The sequence below is a fragment of the Strongylocentrotus purpuratus genome, unplaced genomic scaffold (genome assembly GCF_000002235.5).
Source record: "Strongylocentrotus purpuratus isolate Spur 01 unplaced genomic scaffold, Spur_5.0 spur5_scaffold_3, whole genome shotgun sequence".
NCBI lineage: Eukaryota > Metazoa > Echinodermata > Echinoidea > Camarodonta > Strongylocentrotidae > Strongylocentrotus > Strongylocentrotus purpuratus.
The window spans coordinates 3,834,126-3,861,713 of record NW_022145609.1 but is presented as its reverse complement, the minus strand read 5'-3'; the positions used below and the strand labels follow the sequence as shown (position 1 = coordinate 3,861,713).

The 27,588-nt window shown below is 37.0% G+C and overlaps 1 protein-coding gene across 1 annotated transcript in view; it reads right to left on the bottom strand.

The window, feature by feature from the left end:
• LOC105440364 (angiopoietin-1 receptor-like) overlaps nt 1–27,498 on the bottom strand; it is a 27,663-nt gene extending 165 nt beyond the window's left edge. Inside the window, exons 1-16 of the mRNA XM_030996623.1 lie at nt 27,224–27,498; nt 26,461–26,595; nt 25,479–25,640; nt 25,026–25,160; nt 24,369–24,527; nt 23,535–23,663; nt 11,424–11,717; nt 9,847–9,965; nt 9,065–9,443; nt 7,322–7,627; nt 6,748–6,818; nt 5,919–6,150; nt 4,950–5,188; nt 4,040–4,109; nt 2,392–2,497; nt 1–1,935 (exon numbers count right to left, since the gene is read on the bottom strand). The exon at nt 1–1,935 is cut by the window's left edge and continues 165 nt beyond it. Coding sequence (XP_030852483.1) covers nt 1,644–1,935; nt 2,392–2,497; nt 4,040–4,109; nt 4,950–5,188; nt 5,919–6,150; nt 6,748–6,818; nt 7,322–7,627; nt 9,065–9,443; nt 9,847–9,965; nt 11,424–11,717; nt 23,535–23,663; nt 24,369–24,527; nt 25,026–25,160; nt 25,479–25,640; nt 26,461–26,595; nt 27,224–27,437 — 3,042 coding nt within the window. The 5' untranslated portion in view covers nt 27,438–27,498 and the 3' untranslated portion in view covers nt 1–1,643. The remainder of the gene's footprint in view (nt 1,936–2,391; nt 2,498–4,039; nt 4,110–4,949; nt 5,189–5,918; nt 6,151–6,747; nt 6,819–7,321; nt 7,628–9,064; nt 9,444–9,846; nt 9,966–11,423; nt 11,718–23,534; nt 23,664–24,368; nt 24,528–25,025; nt 25,161–25,478; nt 25,641–26,460; nt 26,596–27,223) is intronic.
• Nucleotides 27,499–27,588: the final 90 nt, after the last annotated feature.

Below are 27,588 nucleotides of genomic sequence, written 5' to 3'. Positions count from 1 at the left end.
TCTGTCACCAAAAATCGGAAATACACTTTTTAACTTCGCCAATTCGAAGGCAGAAAGTAATTCATTTTCTTGAAAATAATATAAATGGAATCAACTTCTTTCCAAATACTGTTTACTATGACTTGTAACACTCTAAGTATATTATTTCTTATCCAGTTTGGAAAATGCAATAACTCATATCTATTTTTAATATCGCTATTATACCAAATCATTTCAATTTCGATATCTGTTACTTTAAACATATAAATGGATTTCAATTTACCTCTGGAACAAAACATGTCAACATAAAAGTTAGGCCCCTTTTTTTTCTTTCTACAAATACGATACTGTGGCTGCAGCGAGGTCGATATCAAATAAAAAAGTCTGAACAAAGGCTTCTACGGGAATTTGTAGCATTTAATGATTTGAGTAACCATTTCATCCGTTTCATTCCGTGAAAACTGTGGATAAATCACAGATAAAGAATCATAAATACAAGTACATCATAGCATCATCAATATAGCAATAACACAGTCTCTTTGAGAAACTCATGAAATAACATAAATTGTGTCATGATCTTCAGAACAAATGAACTACCTGCATTCAATTACTATTTCAGGCTGGTCTGAATATTCTGAAGATGGGAGGGATAAAGGCAGATTCGGCAACCCCTCTTGGAAAAAAACCCCTGAAAAGTCTGGGTGTCTCTTTGCATTTATTTATTCATCACAGCTTATTACACGACTTAACTCTTTAAATGCCACACAATTATTCCCCTGCTTCACGTATTATTCATCATGGAATAGATAAACCCAAGGTTTCATGAATATTTAACAGTTCCAGAGCAACATTTATCTGTACCAGTATTAAAATGGTTGTCACGGAGCTAATCAAAACCAGAAATTAGTAATTTTACAAAGCACCGGATTGTGTTGCACAAAGCAATGCTTCCGTCAATCATTGGTGCCTATTGATTTGTGCAAAATTGCACGTGTGACAAACGGGTGACTGGCAGAAAGGTGAAGAAAGCAAGCGAAAGCTTAACTAACTATCATGCATTTTTTCAATGCCATACTTGGGCAAAAGGGTGACCGACGTGTTTCAAAGAAATTATACTGAATTTTTCGACAATGTTGCTGGCGGCTAATAGACCTTTATACTGAATGAAATATATTCTTACACAAGCTTAAACAAAATATTTGTCCTGCCTTCGGCACAAGATTTTGAATAAATCTATATAATCTACACGTTTAACCAATCTATACAAAAAATATCTATGACTTGACGGAACAGATAAAAAAGATTACTGTACAAAAGTGATGAATAAGTGAAAAGTGGCATTTTTTGCATTGTAAATGACAGTTACTTCGACGAATTTAGACGTAAATTTACCTTTTCATCCCTTTATTTACAAACTAGTAATGATATAAAAACCATAAAAGATTTTTACTGTTTCTATAACATATTGAAAGTAGCTGTTTAATAATTCTTGCATCAATTGAAATAGTGTACTATCGTAGTATGAGCACATGATTATTTAGGAAGTATGAGCACCATGCTACATATTGCAAACTCTGTGTATTGCATAACATGTTAATTATTGTTGATCCAGCATGTATCAATGCTGGCACCATACCCAAGCCTCTGCCTCGCTAGGGCTGCCTCTATATTTCTTCGTAAGTGTCTCTCGGATCTGATGTTATGGGTTCTAGATAGGTATCGTCGGTGTTGGGTTTCTTTAGATCTTGATACGTATGGGGGTCGGTAAGATTCTGGTAGTTTGGGGTATCTGTATTAAGATCTTGGTAGACATGGGTATCAGCATTCGGGTCTTCGTAGGTATTGCGGTCTTGCTTTGAGTCATCAAATACAGGGTTCTTATACTTTGATGAGGTCTCACGTGCATTGTTTGGTGGGGACGCGGCTGGTTCAGTCTCTAAACGTCTTTGCTTGATCCTGGAAGTGAAATTCAATAATAAAAACGCATTAAGTTCCTCCTTCTTTGTAATACCATTGAGATTCAGGTACACACGCACACGCGCACGCGCACGCACACTCACACACACACACGCGCGCACAGACATACGCGCGCGCACACCCACACACACCCACACGCACACAAAGTTTAGATAGAAGTGAGGTGGGAATGGTCCCTGATGAGCATAACAGCTCACTGCGTATGATTGCGGATGTCCCTTATAACATTTAAAACAAAATCATTATAAACCATTCATTGTATGAATATACTGTATTTTAAGGGCCTTTAGAATAGGATAATCCTGCAATCGCTTTATCAATTATCGTTTTGGCTCCCTTTAGATAAATAAATTCATATCTATATTTGTAAAAATGTTACCATATAGTGGCATGGACTTCACTTTTAATTGTTCTACTGTAGTTGAGTTAACTTACCTTCTATACATCACCAAAGTAATTAGTAGTATTGCGATGAGAACGATGGGTACTATCACACCCCCTATCACAGCACTTAGCGGTTTCCTGGAACCATTATCATCACCTTTAGCACAAACAAAAATCACATACATGTAATTATGCTGTAATGAGCTATACATTTTGTTGGTCCGTTTTACAAAGTTTTTGTTGATTTTATTTATTCATTTATTTATTCATGTCTATTTTAGCGAGCAGTATAGATCATTCAGTTAAAAAAATACTTTACAATGACGCCCTGCTGCAACATACCAATACACGAACCCCCCCCAAAAAAAAAAAAAAAAAAAGAAAAAAAAAAGAAAAAAAGAAAAAAGAAGTCTAACTTTTATAGCCAAAAGCACTGACCTCTGTTTTATCCGGGTGTATATGCATGCCATTAATTTCAAACCATTTAACAATAAGATCATTATCATCTTGTAAATTAATCTTAACTTGAGTAAAATTAACATCATTATTAAATATAAATGTATCATCTGCATAAACATATCTTTTTGAGTGTGAATGCAGATTCAAATTACACGCATCATTAAATAAATAAGCAAACAATGAGAGGGGCGAGGAATGATTTATGCGGTACCCAAGTTTGAACATGTAAATATTCGATATTGCAGCCTTTAACGACAACACAATAATTTATTGCATTTTACCCCGGTCCCCAACATAACAAAATCCTCTGTACGGCCATGCATTATGGCTCAAAGCATGGGCACACAAAATATTTTTTCTGTTGGGGACCGGGGGAGGGAATTCAATGAATTATTGATAATTTATTGCACTTTTTTGTGGGAACTGCCCCCTACCCTTCCCCGCACTGCGTACATTCATGGTACAGTGGCAAAGCAATGGCCTCGTAACAGTGAGGCCCCCATGATCAAAACCGTGTCGACTATATAAGTGCCCTTTTGTGGGCATTAATCCTCAATACTGTCATTTTTTTTACTTAAGGGCATTTTCTAGATCTATTAGGAAAAAGTCATTGTCAAAATAATTCCATTAAATGGGGTAAAAAAAAAATATTCCAACTGTATGAGCAACAGTGTAGATTATATTTACTTCCATAAATGACAACTTTTCTTGTCGTTTCATAAAGTTTCACAAAAACTTGTAAACAAAGAAATGTTTTAGAAAAATGTATACATTCCATTTCTCCTTATACTAAACTATACCAAATTAATGCAGACTATTTAACTTTCTCAGCCAATCAAACAGAAATAAGGCGTAATATTAGGATGAATATGTAAACAACGCTGATAAGCTACAAACTTATAAACATATTTATGAAGGTCACAAACTGACTTTAGTTTGACATGTAGCTAGTATATATTTGATAATAAAAATAATACATGAGATTTTTAAGGCGCGTTATTCTCTTGAAATCAAATGCTGAAGGCACACTTGTATGAAAAAGGAAAAATAAATCGCGCAAAAAGCAAACGTATTTGGAACAAAAGAACAGGAGTAATATAAAAAATACGAAAATAAAGGAACAATTAATTAAATGCTGAAAGCATTTTACTTCTACATCCTTTAAAATCCCACATTACCTACGATGTTTTCAAGTATAACATTCAGGGTAGTAAAAGTTTCATTTGTTGCATGCTCTTACCTGAGAGGATGGTCTTTGCATTCACTGATACGGACCAATTACTAAAACCAGCTCCATTGAGAGTTTGGACCTGACAAACATGGAAATAAGAATATGGAGTTGTAGTAATATTGACAATACAAACATCGTCCACACACAAAAGAATTGTTTAAAGCTAGTAAGTCATGGCTGCACTTAATCATGAGATATTCTAGTCCGCGAGAAAATACAATCTACAATCATCATAAGCGTCCTCATACGAAAGTTAATTTTTAGATGCCTTTAAAGCATTCAAATGTAATTCATTTTAATGCAGTATCATGCATGTAATCGGTGATTGCTTGCTACATAAATGGCACAATTAAAAAAAGAGAATCACTTTGTAATTTCATCCCAAAGTATATAGTTTCTCTAAAAGCGCTTATGATAACAGCTCAAACTAAAATGTTCTTAAAGGTAAAGACCAGTATTGGAAACGCCCCAATTTCAAAAAATGAAATGGAAGCTCTTATTACCAATCATGTGAAAGAATATGTTTTGAATATTACATGACGATACAAATTTTGACGGGAAAACGCCTACTAATTGATATATTTGGTAAATTAGTATATCTCTTGCCTGTTGAGAGATACAAATGCACGTGTCGCGCACGTGTGTGTAGTCCCATATACATCTTTCTGTGTACAGTGCTTCTAACTTTATGAAGACTTGGCCAAATTTCTTATAATTTTGATGATTCCAGAACCTTGCAGAACATCTATGCTAGATGATCAACCTTTTCTGATCGATTTCACAACGTTTCTTTCACTATGCAATTGCATGACCACAACTGGTCTTTAGCTTTAATAGGGAAAGCTTGTACTAAAATATGAAGAGAATGAATATTCCCTTAAACGTTGGGTCCTAAGGATTGATGTCGAGACATCTATACCTGAACTGTATAATTGATTTCACTGGCCAGGTCCATCACAGTATGTTCCACATCAAATGCACCAGTCATTACTTCCTCCATCTTATAATTGCCATCACCAGCTAGATCAGTTCGCTTGTAGCGGATGATATATTTCTGGATGTTACCATTGATGTTAGATGGTAGAGGGGTAGACCAGGATAGAGTGAAGGAACTTGTAGTACTCTGCAGTATAGTCACATTGATAGGAGCAGGCGCGACTGATTAGAAGAAAATGGTTTATAACAATGACATGCTGAAATATGGTAGACTTATGTATTGATATTCCGGAATATCAATTACTTTTGTTACTCTCGTTTTAATAGATAAGTACAATGTCTAATTCCAGAAGAAGAAAAAAATATTTCAATTGCAATTAAAGCGACTGTGTATAAAATTACATTGGGGTTTGAATCACAATGAAAATGTAATGACATAAAGGAAATAGTAATCTAATGCATCAAAGAGTCATGTATATGATTTATATTGTTCAGGCAAAGTAATTTAGTATACAAACACTGCTAAAGATATATTTACAGATTTCATTACTCCCGATATCCTCTGATATCTCACGTGCTGGCCCGTACTCCACTAACATTTAACCCGACGCTGGAATTAAACATACTCAGAAATTGAGTTTAACAAAGAAGTTATACCGAGGTCTGATTCTAACAAACTGTAGTCCTCGAGTTAAGTTTAATGAATTAGCAGTATACGAACCATACAGTTTGCAATTTAGCAGAATGAATGATTCTCTCTCTATCAAGATCAATTAAATTTGTAGATGAAACTGGTAGTAACGAACCAAAAGGAGTATGAACCGAAAAAAAAACCATGTTGGACGAAGGTTGTAACAAAAATATCTACAAGAATATTAACTGTTTCACTTAAAAAGCAAAGCAATAACTCCCTTACCCTCACGAAAAAATACATCCTAAGATTAACACCAACCTTCTTCAAGTGTTTTGCTCATAGTCTCACTGCTTTTGTCACCCTCCTCGTCTTTATTTAATGCAGTCAATTGAATGGTATAGTCCAGATAGGTGTCTAACCCTCTTATCGTGTAGGAGCTAGTGTCACGAAAAACTAGGATAGAGTTTGAAGAAGTTGAACCAGGGGGAGCGTAGTAGATCATATAATGGGTCACTCCACTCCTGCATTCTGCTGATTCCGACGGGAGGTGCTGAAACATTAAAAAGCAAATTCATGTTACATGCAGCACAACCACATACAAGAATTTACTTTCACACTAATAAACAAAACTATGAGTCGTTATCTTTTTTTTTTAATCTACAGTTTTCGCATTAAAGGGAGCTGCTATATGGTCCTGCTAAACAAGATTCTCTTGATTACAAAACATTTTTATATTTGCTTCCTTCTGTAAAATAAAATAAAAACTCAATTTCATAAGCCCAACAGCTCTTACTTGCAACTAGCAAACAAAACAAATTGGTGCTATTTAGATGTTTTATATTTTTTTTTACACAAGATCTATTTAATTTAGTCAACTGTTGAGGTACGTAAAGAAACATTCACAAATAGTTAGTGGCGTGGAGGAGTTCTTATTTGACATATCTTGACGAAAAAATAGGTACAATTAAATCTTAATAAGGTTGTAAGTGTCTTTGCCAGCTTCATATCACATATAACGATGCGGTTCTACCTGAATGTAATAAACGTATGACTAGTAACAGTTATAAATTTTGTGCTCTGGACGAGTCTTTTCATCCAACTACATTTCACGAAGCGACCAAACCGCTATTCTTAAAACAGTTCATACCTCCCATGTCACCTCTAGCTCTTTAGGGTTGATGGCTGAAACTTGTAGTCCAGTTGGAGAAGCACTGGGTTCTGAAGGTTTAAAGTATACACAAGATACTAAATGGCTTGGACCTATAGTAGATGAATACATCACATGGTCATGCAAGTCATAGTAAAATCATGCACTGCTTCTACAGGTACACTTCATGTAGTTTTAGATTAAAAGTCGAACATGAAACTACCGTTGCGCCAAACACAATGAAGGGTATAATAAACAAATTTTATAGGGAAACGTATGTTTTGCCTTTGTAGAAGAAATTTTTGGTGTCACAATTTAGAAAGATAAAAAGAATTAAAGATAGAATGTATGGAACCTTTAAAATACAAACATTTCTTTGTACAGACTTTACTAAAAAAAAACTAAATAAATCAAACATTTCAATGGAAAGTGCATTCAATCAATGAAAAGTGCATTAATATCCCTAATGTACATCAAAATGTACAAATCAATTACTAAAACGCAAAAACAATGTACCTGTAACCAAATGTATAACTCCAATACACTCAATTATTTTCTTCTGAGCATAACTTACTTCTACAGAGAGTTATTGTGTCGCTCCTAGGAGACTCGGGTCCTGTTCCACCTGTTCCTTCCCTCACTGCTGCTACACAAAACCTGTAATCTGTGTCGGGTGTCAGGTTACTAACGATGGCTGATGTTGTTAGTTGATCTACTCTCTGATCTGTTACCCAGTCACCATCCTTCTTTACAAAGACATCATATCCTACCAGAGGAGGATCACCTACGTCATCTTCTTCAGACCATTCATTCCATCGAAGACCAACTGTAGTTGACGTGGTGCTCAATATCACTGGTGCTTTCTCAATGACTGGCAGAACTGAACAAAAACAAACAGAGACAGTAATACTTAATATAATAATTTATTAAAATACCATCAAAATCAATGACACGCCTATAATAGAAGTTCTTCCACCAAGTCAATATGTATATAAATTTCACCAAAGTACACAGGAGTACTATACTGACATCTTACAGAGCTGCTACCATATGATGCAGAGAATGTGCATACGTTGTTTGAGCGAGCCTGAATCGGATGACAAGGTTCACAAAACATTGTAAAGCACTTACAGACATCGTAGGTGTATCAAGTGCTACATAAGCCCAGAATATCAAATTTTAAAAATATAAAGTTCATTGATTAATTCACATGTAGGGCTTATGTATGGGTCAATGTACAGATGGCGACTTGCATGTAGAAACAACTTTATTAATATAGGAACATACATTCCATGTTAAAAGGTTACTAAATTACAAATTCATGTTGACTTTTGTCGATCTGTAATTATATAATGTATACATCACATATATTTTGTCTTTTTAATGTAAGTTTATATGTCATATATTTTATATTATTTTTTCTATTACTTTTGTTCTACCTGCTAAGCTCCACCCCTAAAAGAAACCCTCCAAAAACAATCATTTGTGACATCATCATGTCAGTGATTCATCAGTGAGCTAGAGGGACAAAAGACATTGGTATGTCCCTTCCCATCAACTGAACACCTGTTCACAAAAGCATTGCATGTTTTTTATACAATGCTTACTCACACAATTCAATTACATTTTAGGCAGCTGCTATGTCAGAAATACCCAAGCAACACCATGAAAAGAAAGGTTTAAATGGGCTATTATATGAAAACATGCAATGCTAATGTAACAAGTTTCACAGTGGGTGAGGAAATACCACCGTCTATTGTGAACAGGTGGTCAGTTGATGGGAAGGGACATACCAATGTCTTTTGTTCATCTAGCTGACTGATGAATGCCTGGCATAATGATCTCACAAAAGTCATCTACTTTTGGAGGTTTTTTTAGGGGTGGAGCTTAGCACTGAGGTAGAACAAAAGTAATATAAATATATTATAGTATTAATGACTGCTTTGAGAGAAATAGTTGTTTGTTATACGCTCAAGGGAAGGATACAATTGTGCTATTGCCCGAGGCGTGCCGAGGGCAATAGCACAATTGTAACCTTCCCGAGAGCGTATAAAAACAACTATTTCTCGAATATCAAAGCAGTCATTAATACTTTTATATACCGAAGAGTCAACTAACCAATCAACTGGTAGAACTCTGTAGAAAATAACTCAACTGGTAGAAATCCGTAGAAAATAACTCTATTTGTAGAACTCTGTAGAAAATAACTCAACTGGTATAAAATAACTCTATTTGTTAAAATTTTTTACAGTACAATTGTGAAAATGATATGTGGGGGCTTGCACCTGCTGACTAGGAGAAACATGGGCATGGCTACTTGTAGTGATGTTGCATGTGCGTGGGAAGTTCTCTGGGTTATTTGTGATCTCATTGAAAATGTCATTTAGTTCCCGCAGTTCCTGGCTTTCACTACGCTGACCACCAGTAGATGTTGTTGATGACGATGGTACTGATTTCGGATCAACAGCTGCCGCGATACCATGACCTATGTTTGATGACGATGGTACTGATTTCGGATCAACGGCTGCCGCGATAGCATGACTCATGTTTTCTTTGGCTGTACTGCTGGTCATAGCATAGTGTTTGAGACTGGTCTCCGCCTTGTGTCCGGAGACACTCATGATTTCTCTTTCTCTGAACCCAGCATTTTGTAGGGTACTGATGCTGGTTGCCCTTAGGCAATGGTGGGTGTAAGCCTTGGTACCTGCACGAGATGATATTGTTTTCATTTTGTCTCCGATGCTGTTGTTTCCCAAGGGATGCATTACAGTACCATTGATCAGAAGAAGATGGATTGGATTTGAACTCACGCTTGGCCTGTGCATTTGCCGGTCTCTGCCAAAAACTCTTACATCGTGGATCCAATTTATCTTTGTAGCGTAAGAATGAGGCAACAGGACATCGTGGACCATTAGTTGGAATCATGACACCACCTTGGCTCTTCTCTAGTTTATCTGCACGGTTGTTTTTTGTGAGTGTATCTTTCAGAGTTATGGAGCATTTTCCCCCTTCATCACAAATGTCAAAGCTGTCAAGTGTCATTTCACGCAAATTCTCTCTACCCCGATTGCAAAAGTACAACATTACGTCCATAAATACCTTGTCCTGAAGACCCACAGGATCATCCAAATCAAGCGAACCTTGGATTTTGTCCATGTCTTCTGCTGAGATAGCTGGTTTGTGAGTTACAACTCCCTTTCCTTCCTGTTTAAGCATTGCTGAAAAACACTTAAAAACTCTCGTCGAGTTGGAAAAATCTTCATGCTTGATGATATCTATCTTATTACAGTTGAGGAAATAACGCTGAAGTCCGAATCTAATAGCTAACATTGACTTCTTCATGTAATAACTTCCGTTCTTCCGTCTGGCACCAGCGTAAAACTTTTGCAGTACATTGTCCAGCTCCGAATTTGAAAGCTTGTTTACGCTATCGAGGTCTGTGCTGATAACTTGCAGGAAGTCTTCGAATATTTTCATGGAGCATTTAACGGAATTTTTCGTGTTCTTGCTGTCAGCAGAATCAATCAAGTCTCTCATTTGATCATCATCAAGAAGCTGAAATCTTGGGAGCGTTTCTAATTCCGCCATTTTGGCCTAGTACAGTCGGTCGTCTGCGTTGGCAGCTACTAGGGAGTCGGGCTAACTCGCCCCACGGGACATCTCGCCCCAGCGAGATATCCCGACATGATTTATCGATCGAGAGATACCAGTAGTCTGCTAATTAACGGCCAGGACGAAAGAATGTGAACAAATATCAGCCATATCGTCTAAAATGTACAATGAGCACAAACATATACACATTGGTATCTCTCGATCGATGAATCGTGTCGGGACATTTCGACCCAGTCTTTGATGCTGGGGCGAGATGTCCCGTGGGGTGAGTTACAAAATTGGTAAAATATAGCGACCAATTCTTCGCACACGTACGGTATCCTGGATCGCTCAAACCATTTTTTAACATGTAAACCTATGGGGTAACCATGGAGACTAAACTATTTTCCCGGTAACCATGGTTATTGGGATTTTAGAACTGTTTTAACCATGGTTACCGGGAATTTTACAGGAACAGTTAAAGTTTATGAATGCAATTTCGACCAATCAGATGGCTGGATTTCTTAAGTGAGGTATATAAATATATATATTGATATATATATGACATAAATGTACATCAAAAAGTAAAAAGATATGTGATGATCAACAAAAGTCAACATGAATTAATTTAGTAACTTTTAATATTAATAGATAGCAGTTTATTCAGTATGCCCCCTAGGCTCTGCCATTTGTTTGTATTACTGAATGCTTCACACACATTTTGCAATATATGTCTGTTGATGTTGTTGCTGTTTTTGAGGTTGCTTTTGTTGCAGCTGTTATTGTTGTGGTAGTTGGTGGTGTAGTCGTGTTGTCATTCATGTTGTAACAGTTGTTGTTGTTGTTGTTGTTATTTTTTATTACATGGCGAGGGAAGGCACACGTGCCTGCCTATTCCTTTGCCATGAAAGTTTTACAAAACCAGAGCCTCCAACAACATAACTGATGCAATCCCCTGTTTTGGCCCTGTAACACTGGATGAAGACAGAACGACTGAGAATAATTCTGCATCTAAAGAAAGTGAATGCATACAGGTATCTCACAGATGTACATTAGAGTAAAGCAATGTCGCGCAGTTTGCTCACCATAGGTTGCGTTGGTAATGAGCGTACTGGGATAGCCTGTATTTTCAACAGTAAGAATGCACTGGTATCCCCCATCTGCCAGTGGATACACACTATCAACATCAAAGACAACAGCTCGTTCTGACCCTGAGACAGTGCTTGATCTCATGGTGATTCCTGTCCTGTTATTGGTGTCTCCAGTACGTCTGTACAGATCAACTGAGGATGCATCGGGAAGTGGGATACCCTCAACATAACATGTGAAGCTAGATGGTTGGTATGGGTTCACTCTCACTGGAACCAATCTGGATATTCCTGTCAAGAACCAAGATGAGAAAATAAGAAAGAAGAAACTTAAATAATACACACAATTTGAAACACAGAATCTGTTTGCTTTATGTAATAATAACTAACAATACATACAGTGTATGGGGAACAAATCCTACATGCACTTTATAGGACATTGACCAATCCTGATATTCATAAATAAAGAATGGATTCGTTTGTATTAGAAAGAATGAACAATTACTTATAATATTGATATTCCTGTCAAAACAAAGCAAAAATACAAAACATTAAATACAAATGTACATGTCTGCAGCAATAGAAGATTGCAACTCGACCAGTCACTTCATTGTATCAGTATTTAGATCCAGAACTATATAGGCAAGATCTTAAAAAAAACTACCACAAATACACATGTTCATGTACATGCAGATTTACCTAAACAAGAGAAGATATCAATCTGATTATTGATTACAATATCTTAGTTGATGCAAAGTATCAGACTGGTGTACGTAATTTGATTAAACAAGTTAAATTGGAATACATACAATTGTCACCACGAGACAAATGGGAAATATGTAAAGTTAAGATAAAAGAATTTACGATGTCATACTGTAAACAAAAATATGATGTTCAAAAAGAAGCTTTTAATAAACTTAAAAAGGAATATGATACCTTGAGTAAACAGTTAGATAGGGATCCAAATGAAGATGTTATTAGTAAGATGAAGGAAGCACAGAAGAAAATAGATAAATATTATACACATAAATGTTAAGGGGCGTTTGTAAGATCGCGGTCAAAATGGATTGAAAAGGGTGAGAAGGCAAGCAAATATTTTTTACAGTTGGAAAAGCGCAATGGGCAGAAGAAAAAAAATAGAAAGTTTACATGTGAATGGAAAAACTATTAAGGATGATGAAAAGGTTTTACAGGAAATTCATAAATATTTTGAAAAAGTGTATGTTAAGGAATGCACGAATGTTCATGTTGATAATTATTTTAAAGATTTAATTATTAGTACTCTGACCGATGAAGAGGCATCGAAGTGTGAAGGGTTGCTAAGTGAAAAGGAATGTAAAGACGCTTTGCAATGTATGGGTAATAACAAAGCCCCTGGAAGTGATGGTCTTAGTGCTGAGTTCTACAAGGTTTTTTGGTTAGAAATTAAAGATTTGGTTATTGCAAGCTTAAATGAGGGGTATCACAAACAAAAATTATCTTCTTCTCAAAGGCAGGGTCTTATTACGTTGTTATTTAAGAAGGGGGGTAGGGGTTATTTAGACAATTGGAGACCAATTTCGTTATTAAACAATGATTATAAAATTGCGGCAAGAGTACTGTCTAAAAGACTTCAACGTGTTTTATCAAGTATCATTTCAACTGATCAAAGAGGTTTTATGAAGAAAAGATCCGCAGCAGAAAACATACGATTAGTACAAGATGTAATCGACTATTTAAAGACATCCAATAGTTGGGGAATTATATTCTTTTTGGATTTTAAAAAAGCATTCGACAATGTACACGTTCGCTCATAAAGGTGGAATATATTTTTTTTTAGCCCAATTTAGGGAATTATTTTAAAAATAATTTAAAAATAATAGATCTAGATAATAGTATACATTCTCAGATTTTATTGAATAATAGTTTGCCAATGTGTGTTTTGCGTGACTGCTAAAGCATGTTTATGCTACTATGCTTATTAATTAAGGGACCTATGCCCTTAAGTCATAAATGACAGTAATGAGGATTAATGCCCCACAAAAGGGCACTAATATAGCACATCGACACGGTTTTGATCCTGGGGCCTCACAGTTACGAGGCCATTGCTTTGTCACTGAACCATGACTGTACGCAGCGGGGGCTAGGGTAGGGGGCAGTTTCCATAAATAAAAAAAACACAGAAAATGCAATACATTTTCAATAATTTATTGCATTTTACCCTGGTCCCCAACATAAACAAATCCTCTGGAAGGCCATGCATTATGGCTCAAGGCATGGGCACACAGAATATTGTAGATAATTTTGTTCATGATAATGCCATTATATATACTGATCAACCTGTATAATATCTAGGAGTACATGTAGGCGAAAGTAAGAAATTGTTACAAGATTTAAACTGGAATGTAAAAATAGATAAAATTCGAAATGTATTAAATATGTGGAAAATGAGAGATCTTACTTTTTATGGCAGAATAATTGTTTTGAAAATGTTAGCGGCGTCACAAATTGTATATAATGCAACTGTTGTACCAGTACCAAAACATGTTTCACAGATATTGAACAGACTATTATTTCGTTTCTTATGGAACGCCAAAAAAAATAAAATTAAACGTAATGTAATTATAAGTGATATTGAAAATGGTAGATTGAATATGATTGATATTGCTAGTAAAATATCTCCACTTCGTTTGGCATGGATATCTCGTTTTTTAATGATAATGGCTCTTATTGGAAAAAATATGTTTAAATACTGGTCCGACAAAATAGGGGGTTTGCCACTATGTTTACATTTCAATTGTAACATAAAGGATATGAATTTATTATGCTCTAAACATAATTTGCCAGAATTTTATGTAAATTTTTTTGTACTTGGTCAGAACTAAAATTCATTGATATGTTTAAAGTAAGAAATATTCCACATGAAATTATTTGGAAAAATAGTAACATTACCTTTCAGAACAAAATACTGTTTTATCGAGAATGGCAAGAGGCCGGTTTATTGAAAATTCATAATTTGATTACAAATGGTATTTGGAATGATTCTACAATACTAAATACAAAAGTGAAAGCACAACAGCTCTTGTTTTTTTTAATATACAAAATTAAAGAAAGCATTCCCACAGTGTTGGTTGGATAGATTTAGTTATATACCTCATTTTAAGATTCTTTACTAATCCTGTCTTCTGATTGGTTGAAAATGCAGTCATGTTCTTAACCATGCCCGCTAATTGAAATTCATAGTCATTTTTCCCGGCTCTACCGGTTTATATCCATTTTTCATAGCACTTTTTCCATGGCTGTGAAACGTGACGTCATTTTGCTGCGATCCCCATTTTGGTTTACGTGTTACCGTATAAGTTTCTTTTGTGCGATGACCGATGCGCAATACCGTTAACGGTGTTTGAGTGCAATTCGATTTTGGTCGCTGCATTCAGGCGACGAATCTACCAATCCACGCAGCGCAGACGACCGATCGCCATTTTGTGTACTAGTCTCGATCGCAAAATACTGGGGTTTTGGGTGAGTCAACATTTTCCTTTTTTTCGGTATATAAAATATATATTGACTGCTTTTAATATTCGAGGCATAGTTGTTTCTATAGGGTCTCGGGAAACTCACAACCTGCTATGACCCCGCGGCGCAAGCGCCTTGGGGTCATAGCAGGTTGTGAGTTTCCCTTGACCCTATAGAAACCACTATGCCTCTCAAAGCAGTCAATATATCCTTACTATGAACTTGACAAGAATGTGATATTTCGAATATGATAGAAATAGAAACAGGGGATAAAGTGAATGTTTTTGTTATGAAAGTGAAAGATTACTATCGTTTGTTATTACGTAATAAGTCAAAAGAACCAAATATCATTTATTTTTGGAATTTCTTTTTAGATTTGGATAATGACTTTGTTTGGAAGGATGTATTTTTATTTAAATTAAAGCAAATTCGTAATAATAAAGTTAAACAATTTAATTTCAAGATGATTCATAGGTTTATTGCCTCAAAAGAAAACTTATATAAATGGTAAATTGTTAATAATAATTTATGCAACTCTTGTGGACAAGTTGACTCAACGTTTCATTTTATGTTATATTGCAAGGATGTGACTATGTTTTGGAAAATAATATGTAATTTGATATTTAATATATTCCAAATAGAAATACAAATAGATAATAGTTGTAGGAAAGGATATTGGAAACAAGAAATATTCACTTCTGAATATTATTTTAAATTATGCGCAATATGCAATTTATAAATGTTACGTTAAGAAGATTGTTAATGGTTCTGTTTACTACCCACATACTTTGTTTTTTTAATTCAAGTCGTTGCTAAGATTATTTTTAAGATATGAATGTGTTAGCAAAGAAGATAATACTAAGCTGGAAGAATTGTTGAATGTACTTTAATCTTTAACCTATGTTATGTTTCACTCAATTATTGAGTTATTAATGTACAAATGTATTATTATTATGGAAATAAAAACCTCGCTTGAGGATAAGAGAAAAAAAAATCAATCTGATTATTTTGTTTGAAGTAAAATTGCTAAATGTATCAATGCAATACTCCTGGTATGCAAATCATACATACTTCGTGAAACGACTTTTATCAATCATGACGTCTTTCCATTTGAGAAAATATTTTTTGTATTACAGTCAAAGCTGTCCACTTCAAATCCCACTTGTGAGATTTCATGTAGCGACCAGCAACATCAGCGCTTGAGCAATTTCGTTCACTCGCTCTGCTGAAAACGGCTCGCACAGCGGCAGCTTATAAACGGTCGTTTACACACCAAAATCAACTCAACCCCAAGCTTGTATTCAAACTTCAATCAAAATATTTAATGACCGACAGGGTATGGTTTCTTGCACATTTTATTACAGGGACGAGCCAATATAGGCCATTTTCTATGGGCGGCCAAACGGGCCAATATCAACAGTCACAAAAACAAACAAAGATGCATACAAACAAACAAAGAAGCATACAAACAAACAAAGGACAGAGCAAAATAGACAAAGTACCCAGAAGAAAGGACCAATTAACAAAGAATAAATCAAAGGTCAGAGCAAAATAGACAAAGTACAGGTCAGAAGAAACAGAGGGCGTTTTGGTTTACGGTAAGCAAATAGACATCAAGCACGAAAACGAGAAAGGACAAACTCAAAAGGACATCAGCTCAGCTACGAAGTGACCCTCAAAGGACAACAGAGGGCGTTTTGGTTTACGGTAAGCAAATAGACATCAAGCACGAAAACGAGAAAGGACAAACTCAAAAGGACATCAGCTCAGCTACGAAGTGACCCTCAAAGGACAACAGAGGGCGTTTTGGTTTACGGTAAGCAAATAGACATCAAGCACGAAAACGAGAAAGGACAAACTCAAAAGGACATCAGCTCAGCTACGAAGTGACCCTCAAAGGACAACAGAGGGCGTCCTCGAGGTTTTTTTCTTTTTAATCTAGGGCCTACTCCAATATAATACGCTGTAGGTCAATACAACAAATATGGGCTTTCATCGAAAGGGTGCGGTGCGGTGCGGTGCGGTGCGGTGCGGTGTGCTCAACGCACCCATTCGATAAAAGAGGGGGGCCTTTTCTCGAAAGGGTGCGTTGAGAGCGGAGTACCATTTTAACACACCCTTTCGATGAAAGCGGGGGGGGGGGGGCTTTTCTCGAAAGGGTGCGTCGACTAGTCTTTCGCATCAGTCGTTTAAAATGAGGATCTCGGACAGAAGGTAATAGTTGCCAATTTAAGTATATCGAAAATGTATTAAATGAAATGGAATGGTCTTGATTACAGAGTGGTCTCTTTGATGGGGGAGACAGAGAGAAGGAAAAAAGGGAAAGGGAAGATAAAAGGAAAGAAAGAAGAATAAGAAGAGAAGAGGGAATAAGGTGGGGGGCGAAGGACTCTTGCCCCCCCCCCCCCCGCCAAAAATAAATCAGAGAGAGAGAGAAAGAGAAGGGAAAGGGAAAGAAGATAAAAGGAAAGAAAGAAGAAGAAGAAGAAGAAAAGAGGTAAACGGGGGCAAAGGGCTTTTGCCTCTCCCCCCCCCCCCCCCGCCAACAAATAAATAGGAGAGAGAGAGAAGGGAAAGGGAAAAGGAAAGAGAAGATAAAAGGAAAGAAAGAAGAGGAAAAAGAAAAAAAGAGGGACACGGGGGCGAAGGGCTCTTGCCCTCCCCCACCCCCCCCCCCCAGAAAAAAAAATAAGAGAGAGAGAGAGAGAGAGAGAAGGGAAAGGGAAAGGGAAAGAGAATATAAAAGGAAAGAAAGAAGCATAAGAAGAAAAGAGGGAAAGGGGGCGAAGGGCTCTTGCCAACAAAATAAATAAGAGAGAGAGAGAAGGGAAAGGGAAAGAGGAGATAAAAGGAAAGAAAGAAGAGGAAGAAGAAGAAGAAAAGAGGGAAACGGGGGCGAAGGGCTCTTGCCCTCCCCCCCCCCCCCGCCAAAAATAAATAAGAGAGAGAGAAGGGAGAGGGAAAGAAAATATAAGAGGAAAGTAAGAAGAGGAATAAGAAGGAAAGAGGGAAACGGGGGAAGGACGAAAGGCTCTTGCCCCCCCCCCCCCCCTGCCAACAAAATAAATAAGAGAGAGAAAGAGAGTGAAGGGAAAGGGAAAGAAAATATAAAAGGAAAGAAAGAAGAGGAAAAAGAATAAGAAAAGAGGGAAACAGGGGCGAAGTGCTCTTGCCTCCTCCCTCCCCCCCCCCCCCCCCCGCCAAAAAATAAATAAGAGAGAGAGAGAGAATCTGTTCTGATCCTGGTCCTGATCCTCAAGAGGGATATAAAGATGACCAATAAGAACGTTATCTTTCGAGAGAGAGTGTTTGTTGCTTCTAGAACATTTTAGAATTAAGTCCCATCACATTGCAGTTGTGGGGAGGGACTATGATTATATTACCCCCTTGGATGGCTTCCCATAAGAGTCCGGCTTTGAAGGTTTCGACTGCGTCGCAGGCAAAGATGCTGGGGGGGGGGGGGGGAAGTAAATTCCAGGCCCGTATGGTTCTTGGAAAGAAGGTGAGTCGATATATATCCGTCTTGCATCTTATGTTGGAGAAGGAGAGGGAAAGAGAAGATAAAAGGAAAGAAAGAAGAGGAAGAGGAAGAAGAATTTGTGTTCTGCCAGTGTCACAAATAGATATATAAATATGCTCATCTGACGATAATTTGATGTATAAAACCCCTCACCTTCTTGGGGCTCCGCCCCTTGGATCCAACACCAATTTGTGTCCTTCCAGTGTCACAAATAGATATAAAAATATGCTCATCTGACCGTTATTTATTGCCCAAAACCCCTGAGCTTCTGGGTGCTCCACCCCCTGGACCCCACGCCAATTCGTGACCCCTGTGTCACAAATAAGGTATAAAATAATAATTATTTAATGGACAAAACTCCTGAGCTTCTGGGGGCTCCGCCCCCTTGACCCAACACCAAATTGTGTCCTGCCACTGTCACAAATAAGGTATAAAATTATGCTCATCCGACGTTAATTTTGATGTTTAATACCCCTGAGCTTCTGAGGGCTCCGCCCTGTGAAAAAAACGTGTCAAAAAAACACGTTAATTTTTACCGTTTTTGGGAGATACCCCCCCCCCCCCTGGCGTTCAAGGGGGGGGGGGTACGATTTTTCAAATTTTTGAGGGCCCCAAAAAAGATTAGTGCTCTCTAGTAATTTCGCGACTTCTCCGGAACCGCGGCAGTTTTTCTTTCATGACTTTTTTCTTTCGAGTCTTACGCATCTTTTGAAACATATTTTTGTTGAAAATCGGACGTATAATTGCGGAGTCACGTGACCTTTTGTTTTTGCATGTCAAAAAAATCTAAAATCGCTCATTTTTGTGATTTATGTACCAAACATATGGAAATACCATTTATTCTTTTTAAAAAAGAGAAAACATTGGTTATTTGGTCTTGTTTCAAGTAAATTTGTTTGATTTGGGGTAAAAATAGTTGAATTGTGGTTAGAAATGAAATGAAATAACAAAATAATATAATACATAAATACAAATAATCAAAACAAGAGATAACATAGGGATAAACTGGCTCTTCCAACTTTGTTGTCGTATTATTATTCTAACGAATATATGAAGTGAAAAAGAACGCTCGAATATGAATTATATATGATTTATGGGTAAAAATGTGAATTCTCTGACCTTGTTTGCATAAATTACCATAAATATGCATTTTCGCGGCGATCGGCTGTGAAACGGCCGAGATCTTAGGAGGACCTCCCCCCCCCACCCTCAAGTCCACTCCAATCACATTGAAAAAAAGTATGACTTAAATCATCTCTCTCATCATTATACCGCTATAGTATTCATGTTTTTAATATTATTTATTTTCCATTAAACAAGTTCATAGAGAAAATACTTATCTCTCTGCAACATTAAAAAAGAATCTTCATTAATATGTCTTAATTTGTATTGATAGCCTTGTGGTCGCCAACAGTGGCGAAGGCAGGGGCGTCTCCAAAGGGGGTGTGGGGGTGCGACACCCCCCCCCCCCCACCTGTCAGGATATTGTCGGTAAAATTGCGCTGCCGTCGGGAAAAAGAGAAAAGGGGGAGGGGGAAAAAGAGAGTAAAAGGGAAAGAAAAGAAAAAAGAAAAAGAAAAGAAAAAAAGAAAAGAAAGGAAAGAAAAGAGAAGAAAGAAAAGAAAGAAAGAGAAAAACGAAAGAGCGGGAGAATAGGAAAGAAAGGAGGCAAGAGCCCTTTGCCCCCGTTACCCTCTTTTCTTCTTCTTCCTCTTCTTTCTTTCCTTTTATCTTCTCTTTCCCTTTCCCTTCTCTCTCTTACTTATCTTTTGGCGGGGGGAGGAGGAGGAGGCAAGAGCCCCTCTTTTCTTCATATTCTTCTTCCTTTCCTTTTTTATTCTCTTTCCCTTTCCCTTTCCCTTCTCTCTCTTACTTATCTTTTGGCGGGGGGAGGAGGAGGAGGCAAGAGCCCCTCTTTTCTTCATATTCTTCTTCCTTTCCTTTTTTATTCTCTTTCCCTTTCCCTTTCCCTTCTCTCTTTCTCTCTTATTTATTTTTTGGCGGGGGGGGGGGGGGAGGCAAGAGCCTTTCGCCCCCGTTTCCCTCTTTTCTTCTTCTTCTTCCTCTTCTTTCTTTCCTTTTATCTTCCCTTTCCCTTTTTTCCTTCTCTCTGTCTCCCCCATCAAAGAGACCACTCTGTAATCAAGACCATTCCATTTCATTTAATACATTTTCGATATACTTAAATTGGCAACTATTACCTTCTGTCCGAGATCCTCATTTTAAACGACTGATGCGAAAGACTAGTCGACGCACCCTTTCGAGAAAAGCCCCCCCCCCCCCCCCCCCGCTTTCATCGAAAGGGTGTGTTAAAATGGTACTCCGCTCTCAACGCACCCTTTCGAGAAAAGGCCCCCCTCTTTTATCGAATGGGTGCGTTGAGCACACCACACCGCACCGCACCGCACCCTTTCGATGAAAGCCCATATTTGTTGTATTGACCTACAGCGTATTATATTGGAGTAGGCCCTAGATTAAAAAGAAAAAAACCTCGAGGACGCCCTCTGTTGTCCTTTGAGGGTCACTTCGTAGCTGAGCTGATGTCCTTTTGAGTTTGTCCTTTCTCGTTTTCGTGCTTGATGTCTATTTGCTTACCGTAAACCAAAACGCCCTCTGTTGTCCTTTGAGGGTCACTTCGTAGCTGAGCTGATGTCCTTTTGAGTTTGTCCTTTCTCGTTTTCGTGCTTGATGTCTATTTGCTTACCGTAAACCAAAACGCCCTCTGTTGTCCTTTGAGGGTCACTTCGTAGCTGAGCTGATGTCCTTTTGAGTTTGTCCTTTCTCGTTTTCGTGCTTGATGTCTATTTGCTTACCGTAAACCAAAACGCCCTCTGTTGTCCTTTGAGGGTCACTTCGTAGCTGAGCTGATGTCCTTTTGAGTTTGTCCTTTCTCGTTTTCGTGCTTGATGTCTATTTGCTTACCGTAAACCAAAACGCCCTCTGTTTCTTCTGACCTGTACTTTGTCTATTTTGCTCTGACCTTTGATTTATTCTTTGTTAATTGGTCCTTTCTTCTGGGTACTTTGTCTATTTTGCTCTGTCCTTTGTTTGTTTGTATGCTTCTTTGTTTGTTTGTATGCATCTTTGTTTGTTTTTGTGACTGTTGATATTGGCCCGTTTGGCCGCCCATAATTTTCGTAATGTAACCACATTTAATGCATAAGTCATTGTGAAGTGCCTCAATACAAATTATTTCATTCACCTGATAGCTAGCTAGGAATAATAGTATCTCAATAGTCAAAATGCAACTGCATATATTAAGTGTTGCTAGGTAGGTCAAGCCATAGGCCCGAATTCACAAAGGAGGTTTGTCGACAAAACTTGGTTTTCGTGCGTCATATGACGCGTTTTGACGCGTTTTTACAAACCTGGTTTGTAAAAAACGCGTAAAAACGCGTCATACTATGACGTACGAAAACCAAGGTTTGTCGACAAACCTCCTTTGTGAATTCGGGCCATAATGTTTGCCCAACCTGGCAACAACTAATGTATGCAGTTCGGATTTTGTCTATTGGAAATGGCCTATTGAAAACATGACTATTCGGCGTCATTGTTATGAACTTCGCGATCGATGACTCGCTTGTTCGCGCACTGGCCGGCCTGCGAGAGGCCTGGTGAGCAGGCGTACATTCATTTCTTTTAAATATTTTGTTAATATGCCTTCAAATTAAAAGATCCTGGACAATCCCAAGCCCCCCCCCCAAAAAAGAAAAAAAGAAAAAAAAGAGTGTAAACAGTTTTGTATTTTTATTTTGACTATTTTTAAACACCAAAAAAGAAACTTGGGTTGTTACATTTAAAAGGTGGCCATCAATTACGCCGACCTATCTAAAATGACCGCTTGTCTAGAACAACTACTTTTTGTGTTTCGCTTGGGCAATCGCTATAGACAGGGTCGACCGTCCAAAGATTAACCAATAACTGATAATCATTTGGAGGGGAAAAGGGTTGTTTTTTTACATTTAACTTCCGCCTACTGCGCGTAAGGTGAAGGAGAAACTTCATTCAAATATAAATTGGACTTTATACACTGTTGGTCATAATGGTGGAATATTTATTTTTACCCCAGTTTAGGGAAGGATTTAAAAAAATTATTTATTTCTAATAGATCTAGATAATGGCATACATTCTCAGATTTTATTGAATATTAATTTGAGAGTGTTTGTTTTGCGTGACTGCTTAATCATAATTGTGCTACTATGCTAATCAGCTAAGGGACCTACGTCCTTAAGTCATAATTGACAGTAATGAGGATTAATGCCTCACAAAAGGGCACTTATATATAGCTGATCGACTCGATTTTTATCCCGGGGCCTCACAGTAACGAGGCCATTGCTTAGCCCCTGAATCATGACTGTACGCAGTGTTTGCTAGGGTACGCGGCCCCTTCCACAAATCCCCCAAAACGAAGAAAATGCAATAAATTGTCAAAAATTCAATGCATTTTCCCCCGGCCCCCAACAGGAAAAAACTTCTCTGTAGGGCCATGCATTATGGTTCAAGGCATGGCCACACAGAGGAATTTTTCCTGTTGGGGGCCGGGGGAAAATGCAATTAATTTTTGACAATTTATTGCATTTTCTTCATTTTGGGGGATTTGTGGAAGGGGCCGCGTACCTTAGCAAACACTGCGTACAGTCATGATTCAGGGGCTAAGCAATGGCCTCGTTACTGTGAGGCCCCGGGATAAAAATCGAGTCGATCAGCTATATATAAGTGCCCTTTTGTGAGGCATTAATCCTCATTACTGTCAATTATGACTTAAGGACGTAGGTCCCTTAGCTGATTAGCATAGTAGCACAATTATGATTAAGCAGTCACGCAAAACAAACACTCTCAAATTAATATTCAATAAAATCTGAGAATGTATGCCATTATCTAGATCTATTAGAAATAAATAATTTTTTTAAATCCTTCCCTAAACTGGGGTAAAAAAAATTATTCCACCATTATGACCAACAGTGTACATAACAAACAGTAAAACGTATTTTTGAACTTTGCTCAAATGTCTGCAACAAACAAGAATAGAATCATATTAATAATGGCTGAACACGGGAACAAAACAGAATACAATATATGCTGGGTATAATTACTTTGACAATACGGTCCAAACCAGCTATCAAGGCATTGTCCATTACAATGACCCCTCTCCGTCTCGCAAGCTTCTGCAGCACAGTGACATTGCTGAAGACAATCAATGCCAAAGGTACCCCCTTCACACTCTGAAAAAATAAAACACAATTCATGTTTATATTGGAGACATCTGACCAATGATTATTATTGAATACTAAAGGCGAAGATAACTTTCGCTCGGGTCTACTTGTACGCATGAAGTTAACAATGGAACAAGCAGTTGGCACACACCCTTTTTCAGATTGTTAAAGTTTCCCTCCATCAATGAAAACACTTTAAATGGAATACTTTGTCATGATATATTTTGGGTGAATCCAAACAATGAATACGATATATTAAACAAATATTTACGGCTATTTTTTACCTCACTATTCAAATTAAAATACATGTACATGTAGCTCCTCGGTGTTCTTGAGATTGCACTATGCCCCTCGTCTTGTCTTGGGGCATAATATAATACAACATCACGTTGGGCGAATAATCACAATAGTAACCATGCCCTTCAAAGAAGTCAATATTTGTCTACTAGAAGCCCCTCCAAAGTATACATTATAATAATGTATTTACTATCTCAGCACTATGTACATAGTATATGGTTGATATGACCAATGTACATACTGTACATGTACATGTAGTTATGAGCGTTCATACATGGTACATAAAAACAAAATACCTGTGTGTCAATTAGCACACTGTACCATTCATGTATGTACATGTTGTATGTAGACTGAAGATAAATAAATAGAAATTGATTTGAAAAATTCAACACCCTTTATTGTCAAATAGTATTTTACCTTGACATTGGACCTGGCCATTACTGCGTACTTTGTATCCTAGAGCACACTTCTGCTCAGGGCACTCTCCAGTCTGTTTCTCACATGATTCATCATTCAAGCAATGACATTTATCAGTGCATTGAGATCCATAGTAACCGGCTTCACATTCATCTGGAACTGAGGATGCCAAGAAAATATTTTAGAAATCATAATTTAGCAGGCACCAGCAAATAATATTAGATGAAGTCCACAACAATATGGTTGTTTCCATTACACAATTCTTTTCCTTGTAACTAGTTTGAATTGTTTCCGAGCACTATATACCAACTTCAATTATGGCACATATTATTACTGAATTTAACCGTGCCTTCACTAAATAAGTTCATGTATTTGTTGAATATGTCATCCATGAACATAAGGAAAATGGAATATATTGGACCACAAAACATAGGATCTGGATATGTCTACAACAATAAATATAATAACTTCAAATGAAAACTACTGAGTTATGCAGTAGGGTTGCAGGAGCAATCCGGTTCATATAGGCATAGGTAAACAACAAATAACAGGAAGTTTATTACAAAGCTGCAGTGTACATGTAAACATTCTGATTTCTCTTATTTGGGGAGAGCATTTATGTCAAATCATTTGTTATCATTGCTGACCATGACTTACTTTGACAACTGTCCCCAGACCAGCCAGTCTGACATCCACCTGTACATATTCCACTGTAGATGTTACATGATGAACCACCGCCTGCACAGTGACATGTCTGTGAACATCCTGGACCATATGTACTAGCAGTACATACTGTAATAGAATTCAAAAATATATAATCAAGATGGACAGATACAATACATTCATCAGATGCAGAAAGGAAAATATTGTGCATGTTACGATAGCTTCTTTTTAATTAATCTTCATCTCCTCCTCCTCCTTCTCCTTCTCTTCCCCCCCCCCCCCACTTTTATTTTCTTCTTCTTCTTCTTCTCCTTCTTTTGTCCAATGAGTTGCCCCTGACCTCACTCATGAATCTAGCCACATTATGATATGTGCTATATGAGGCCTAAATGTATATATTTTAATTATTAGAATTTGAGCACAATTAAATAACTTCGGAAGACTTACGTGTGTTACATCCAAGACCATGGGCACCGACGTCACATGAACATCCATAAGGATCAGGTAGGCAAAAAAGATACCCATGACATTTTGTGGCAGGATCATTGTTTCTAGTACATCGAAACTCGCAGTTCAATCCAAATCGATTTCCACCATCATTTCTACAAACTGAAGAAGAAAAAAAATAGTTGCATTGTTGAATCAAAACCTTGTAGACTTGTCTAAGAAATAAGATTTCATGAGATAAATTTCAAATATGGTTGCTTCTCCTTTGCAAATTGCCGATGGTGTCTTATTCTCTTTGAAAATAATAGTTTTTACTACATTGAATAAAGCCCTCCCATATCATGGATAGCAAAGTTTGTCGATCATACAAATTAATGTTATTGAGACATTTATTTAGATACTATTTATATATTTCATATGGTATTAAGGAATAACAACTAAAGCAAATCTTTTCCCCTGCTGTTTGTTATTTTCATTCATTTTTGCATTGATTCACTCGATGTACAGTGTATAAACATTACATGTATATGTAGAAAGAACCTCAGCTCTGGTAGAGAGGGACACTTTACAAAGTATTTACAAACTCATTTTACTGCTAATAAGACATAACATAGATAATATACTATAACAAATCAGAAATCAACTTGTTATAAACAGAATCATAAATGATAAATCAACATTATTCTTGCAAATAATTTCTGGTAAAATAAAGATTTACAAGTACATATATAAGAATGTCGTCAGGTAGAAGAAAGACATATTTGAAATTGAACATGTAGAATAGATGTACATTACCATTTTCTATGGAATAAGAAAAGAATATCTTCCTAAGTTCATTAAATAAATCGATACCGGTATCCGCCAGGCTCTGACGCTCGTGGTACTTTACACATATTACCCTGATTATAGCCGAGCTGCCAGGTAACTAGCGCTTATTAAGAGATAAACATCATTTAAAATTAAGCTCTACAGGCCTACTTACTTTCTAAACAATTCGGTCCCTTGAAGTTGTTAGGACAGATACATAGACCAGACTTGTCATCACAGACTCCACCATTGTAGCATTTATCACAGATACCATAACACTCAGGGGGACCCCACTTACCAGCAGCGCATTCTATTTGAGAAAGGGAGGGAGAAAAATAATTAAGTATACATGTCACTAAAGATTACATCATGACACGGAAGACAAAAGATAGAAGATAAGCAGGGTAATATAAAATGGAAGTAGACAAGTGCAAAGTTTGTTACAAAATAATGTTCTCGAACGTACAACTATTGAATATCGTATGCCATAGGCTCTGTCACATTCTGAATTTACATACGGGTAATTTTAAACTACCCATATATGTCAAAATCACAACACAGATCATGACATGCTGACACCTGAATTTTATCGTTGAATTTTCATAAATATTTTGGAACAAAATTTGCAATGGGGAAAGAGATGTCCATGTTACGATAACGCGACATCCGGAAAAGATCAGGCTTGGACATTATCTACTAGAATGCTCTAAAACTAATTGTTTTGTCAAGTGTTCAAATTTAAAAAAAAAAAATAATAATGAGTTGTCCACATGTAATTTGCATAAAAATCCAATGATTCTAAAATAAAGATTTATTGGCGAAATATGAAGCAGAGCCTTTTACATGCATCATAACAAACAATATTATATAAATAAGAAATGACCCCTCTCAAAATGCCCAGTCTGAATTAAGCAGAAATACACTTGTACATAATATACCTCTGACGATGAGTTTGTATAATCCTCCTCTATTTTGATCCCTCTCGTTATCATAGTAGATCTCATAGATTCCTTGGTCTGATGTCTGGATTGGGTTTGGGAAGCTGATCTGAGTCTGCCCACCAAATGATGTAAGAACCTCACTTCCATCTTTCATCCAAGTAATCACGTTGCCATTCGCATCAGGATTATTACGACTAGTCATGCTGATCATCACTCCAGTTTCATTCACATTGACTGTCTTTGTAAACAATCCATCCCTTGATATGAATTTAGCTGTTAAAAGGGATGATAATAATAAATGAACCAAATAAAAAATGTAATAATAATAATACATGTAGCACCTACATGTACATGTAATGTGC